Source organism: Poromitra crassiceps (assembly GCF_964638095.1).
Source record: "Poromitra crassiceps genome assembly, contig: HAP1_SCAFFOLD_1930, whole genome shotgun sequence".
Taxonomy (NCBI): Eukaryota; Metazoa; Chordata; class Actinopteri; order Beryciformes; family Melamphaidae; genus Poromitra; species Poromitra crassiceps.
The window spans coordinates 14,337-19,654 of record NW_028150486.1 but is presented as its reverse complement, the minus strand read 5'-3'; the positions used below and the strand labels follow the sequence as shown (position 1 = coordinate 19,654).

Below are 5,318 nucleotides of genomic sequence, written 5' to 3'. Positions count from 1 at the left end.
AGCTGTCTCGTCAGATTTGACAAGAATGACGTTCTGTTGCAGCAGTGAGCACACTGATCTGCAACGCTAGCGTTAATGTTTAATTAATTAGCGTTAACGTTATGTGCAAGCGGGCAGTTATCGCCCATTATGTATTTTTAGCAAATCGTTAACAAACGCTGATGTCATGCTAGTTTGTTGAATATAAATGGGATTCACTTTGTGCCATTATTGATAGGCTAGTCAATGCTCAACTAGTCTTCCATGACCATGCATGAAGTGGATCCATCTCATCAGTTTGGACAAGAATAGAGTTCTGTTGCATCAGTGAGCATTAAACACTCATTTGCAACTCTCTGTTTTGCACTGAAAACTATTCCACTGATTTATTTGTTTTAGCTACATTTCTTTCCTTTGTAGTACTCCAATAATTTTTGTAGGGACGGCAATACGTTTAGAGAACTTAAAGTTATGTTAAATACAGTAGGTTTTATTTTTTTCTGCTGTAAAACTTAAGATGGGGGGAAAACTAAAGATTTGTAAAATAATTTCAATGTGTAATGCAGTTTTATTTTTGTTCAAATGGATTTTTCTAAAAATTGGTATCGAAAAAAGTATCGTTCAGGAACCGGTATCGAAATGCAAGTATCGAAACGGTATCGATATCGAAAAATTTTGAACGATACCCAGCCCTACCGCCTATAGATGCGTACAATTCTCTTTTCACTTGCCCTCGCTCCTCCAGGAAGGTCAGAGTACAGGGCCAGTGACGGAACAACAGCCCCTGGAGCTGGATGCAGTGGCCCAAACCCAATGTCGGCCCTACGCACTGAACCTCATAGACCTGAACTGACATCACCTGCGTGCTGCTCAGCGTAAATGTGTGAGTGCAAGAGGGTGCAAGGCTCAAAATGTTATAGAGCTTGTAGAGTTGACGTCACGCATTGTACATTAAACAAAAATAAATACTTTTTTTTTAACCTTGGTCGTCTGGTTGAAGGACTGCATCTCTCTCTAACCACTAGTCCACCACACAAACAGACAGAAAATATATTGGTAATTTAAAGCACTGATTTAGGATCCTGTTTTCTCTTTGGCATCATAATATGTTATTGCTACATATTTTCGCTGACATATTATCTATAATGGAATGCGAGTAATCTTGAGTCTTGGTCAGAACAGAGCTATGAAACAAAGATGGATGCATGGATCAGTGATCACTATATAGTCAAGCCTCTTACTTGGAAGTCCTGTTTCTTCTGCGTGAGTTCAGCCACTGTGTTCTTCAGTCCTTGTTCAGTTCCCTGCAGCTGTTTAATCTCCTCCTTCAGGTTTCCCTGGAGACAATCATGCACAGAACTCATTAAAAACGACTGTTTGTTTCTCCTTGGCTTCTCTGCACTGTTACTAGCGCCAGGTTTTTTTTTTTTTTTTTACATCTATCTCAATTTTGTCTGAAAATACTTTGAATGCCTAATACAAAAAACAGACCTGTGTAATTACATCACTGCTAAAAGCTCTTGTAATATTGCTGTAATATAACAGACTCCCATCCTATCTTCTCACCCTAAGCTCTCTCTCCATCATACCTTCTCATCCTAAGCTCTCTCTCCATCTCTCTCTCCATCATATCTTCTCACCCTAAGCTCTCTCTCCATCTCTCTCTCTCCATCATATCTTCTCACCCTAAGGTCTCTCTCCGCCTCCCTGATGCTGATGCAGGTGTGATTGCGGTGGGCGCCGATGACGGTGCACACGGTGCACACGCACACGGCACACTGCCGGCAGTAGATGCGGTTCATCTCCTGGTGCTCCTGGCACCTCCAGGCTGAGATGTCCTCCATGGGAGCGACCAGGGTGTGGGTCTGGAACACTGGGGAGTCCAGGTGGGGACGCAGGTGCTCCGCACACATGGAGGCCCCGCACACCAGGCAGGTCTTCACTGCAGCCTGCTGCCCAGCGTTGGGGCAGTAGTGGCAGGGCACACGGCCAGCGTTGGTGCTCTCAGGCCTGGGAAAGACGCTAGCGCGCTTAGGGGAGGCCGAGGTGGCCACGGGACGTTTGGTGAACATCGGAGGCGGCCAGCTGACGCGGTGCGAGGGAGATTTATCTTCTCCTGGAGATGAAACCCCAGAAGAGAGATTTGAGCAGGCGAGGGAGGCAGGTTTCTTCGGTGATACATGGGTTTCTATCTCTTGTGCGTCTTTCCTGGAGGCTGCAGGTGCATCACACGCATCGACTTCACTGGAGACATCCGACTCATCCGATGTGATGACTTCATCCGATGTGATCTGCTGGATGGAGACGTCTTGAGACTCTACACTTGTCAGTATGACATGGCCGCCAGAGGACGAGTCCCTGGTGGAGCTGTCATCATCACCGCCCACAGACTGTGCACATTCTTGGTTCTCCGCCATCTTGGCTGGCTCCACATCAGTTGACTGGCTAGGTTCATGGGACAAGGAGGTGGTGGGACACTCAGTATCGCTGGACAGCACATGGGGAGCTGGGGGGTGCACTGTAGGTTCGTGGGACAAGGAGCTGGTGGGACACTCGGTATCGCTGGACACCACATGGGGAGCTGGGGGGTGCACTGTAGGTTCGTGGGACAAGGAGGTGGTGGGACACTCAGTATCGCCAGACAGCACATGGGGAGCAGGAGAGTGCACTGTAGGCCGCTTTATGTCAGGTTGCTCTGGTACAGGTGTGCTGGCCTTTCTCTTCCCAAGGAGGCGACTGGTGAGGGACGGCCTGCCCGATGTCCCTTCATAATGACTGGATGTGCCTTTAGGTGAGAAAACATATGAAAAGCAAAACTGATCAGCATGTTTCCTTTCCCATTAACACACATTCACACCTGCCCAGCACAACGCACAGTCTTCTACTGCTGGCCACTGAGCAACTCCACTGGAGCACTTGCGCCTTGCTCATAATATAGGCACTTAACAGGTCTTGACAGTAGTTAATGACAAGAGGGGATTCCATTACTCATTCAATTTCCCCACACATTTTCCCCCAGCTGGTCTGGGGATTCAAACCAGTGACCATAGTCACATTCCCAATTCTTTAACCTTGGAAAAAGGTCACTGTGCATTAGAATACTATAGTAAAACAGTGAACCTTTTCATAGCAATTCAGCAAGGATCCATAATTTAATCCACATTAGGGCCACGGACCCCCATGTGATCTGATTTTGTCTCTCAAACCAAAATCTGTGAATATTTTGTCCAGAATTCCATGTATTGTAGGTAGGTAGAGAGATAGCAGTGACACTATGATCAAAACAGGGATACATTAGCTAATGGTGTTAACATAATATGAATTGAGGCTGTGACATTTACCAAGTTATTATATGATTATTATTTTTATTATATATTTATATATCTATAAAAATTTAGTGTCTGTCCCACTGATTATGTAATCAGTGATGTCATAAATTGTGACATCATCAGTGATGTCATAAATTGTGACATCATCAGTGATGTCAGAGGCATTGTGACATCAGTGATGTCAGAGGCCTAGGAATCGACAGCGTAGCGCGCGAGCAGATCAAATGCCTGGATGTGTGGGGTGTGCACTTGTAGCCTCAATGCGAGACTCGTCATCAGGAAGGAAGAATGAATGACTGATGAGTCTCGCGTTGAGGCTAGTGCACTTGCATCTTACAATAAGACAAATCCCTCGAATGTAACCTTTACATATTGTGCAAATAAAAGTTATTGTGATTCTTTCGATCATCACCGTACCTGCGCTGCTGCGGGGGTGCGCTCGTTGGCCGGGGACAACGCCGTCAAACGGCAGTGTCTTGTACACCGTTTTACACCTCCACTCCGGGCAGCGGTATGGCCCGTTCGGAGAGACGCTCCACAGGTCTCCTATGCAGCGCTGGCAGAAGCGGTGGCTGCACTTCAGGATGACGGGCTCCCGGGTCTGCTCGCTGCACAGAGGACACACCGTCGGGGTGTCCAGAGAGGCACCCATTTTGTTTACTACAGTGTACAGTTCTGTTTCTGTTTCCGGGAAAAACGAATCAGGGGCGGAGCCAAATGTTTGAACTGTCTGCGCTCCATAGGCTGACGCGAATGCGTTCTGCGCTCCACCCATGGCTCCACCTCCTACTGGCGCATGTCCTTAAAGGTACAGTCACCTTTGTTTTTCTGGGGGATACTCGGATTTTCATAACTGCTGTCCAGCTAGCTGATGATCGAGCCATAGTACTGGCTCCAGACCTTCGAAGCACAACTTAGTTATTATCCTTATTATTAATACCTCTATTCATACAGTGGGAGTCTCTCTCTTTTTTAACCCCCCCCCCTCTCTCTCTCTCTCTCTCTCTCTCTCTCTCTCTCTCTCAATTCTCTCTCTCTCTCTCAATTCAATTCAATTTCAAATAGCTTTATTGGCATGAAAAGACAGTGCTTATATTGCCAAAGCAAATACACATATTAACAGTACAACAATAAGGAAATTATAATAATAAATGAAGATTTATTAAGTCGAAGATGTATAATGTGCAAACAGTCAAAATTTACAATCAAAGATATATGTACATATAAAATAAAAATAAAATAAATAAAATAAGAGTAAGAATAAAAATAAAATAAAATAAAAATAAAATAAAAATAAAAATAAAAATAAAATGAGCTGGTGTGTTTCTCTCTCTCTCTCTCTCTCTCTCTCTCTCTCTCTCTCTCTCTCTCTGCTGGAAGGTGACCACTACAACCCACAGTCTGTCTGATCTGCTGGCCACTGAGCAGCACCACTGTTAGCGGTTGGGGTAATAGGGGGCCTTGCTCAAGCTTGTGCCTCAGTGGAGGCACAGATGGGCAGTATTTTAAATATACGTATTTGAAATACATTTGTGTATTTTGTATTTGGCTGGACAGAGAAAAATAAGATGTCATTTGTATCAAAATACTTTGACCTTTTTCAGAAAAAGAAAAAAAACTCAGACCTTGTATTTTGTCTATTTTAAGTACATAAAATACATTTTATTCTCAAATTGACACATTTTAAACATTGACGCAGGTTTAAACCAAACCGTGGAATAAAAAAAACGCAATGTGAGATGTCACTTCTACTCCGCCTCTGATTGGCTGATTGGCTCAGAACAAACTCAACCACAAATCAGAGGCAGAGTAGGGTGAGTCTTGAGTCAGACTTCACATCACTACTTCGTCTAAACTAGTACTAGCCACAGGATTAGCAACTTCAAGTACCATGGTTGCTACTGAAAAGTAACCTTTTGTGGTGGAATAAATAATGTTGCTGTATTTCTATATTGTTAAATAAAGACTATATACCGTATGTGACAATTTACTGACACTAGGCAGCGCACT

General features: G+C 44.4%; 1 protein-coding gene across 1 annotated transcript; it reads right to left on the bottom strand.

Annotated features, from left to right (window-relative positions):
- Positions 1-1,220: 1,220 nt before the first annotated feature.
- Positions 1,221-3,960, bottom strand: LOC310772085 (uncharacterized protein; the record flags this gene model as incomplete). Its single annotated transcript, XM_083664551.1, has 3 exons — positions 1,221-1,316; positions 1,665-2,764; positions 3,726-3,960. Coding segments are annotated over 3 exons (1,431 nt in total), but the record flags the coding sequence as incomplete, so codon positions are not given.
- Between the last annotated feature and the right edge of the window lie 1,358 nt (positions 3,961-5,318).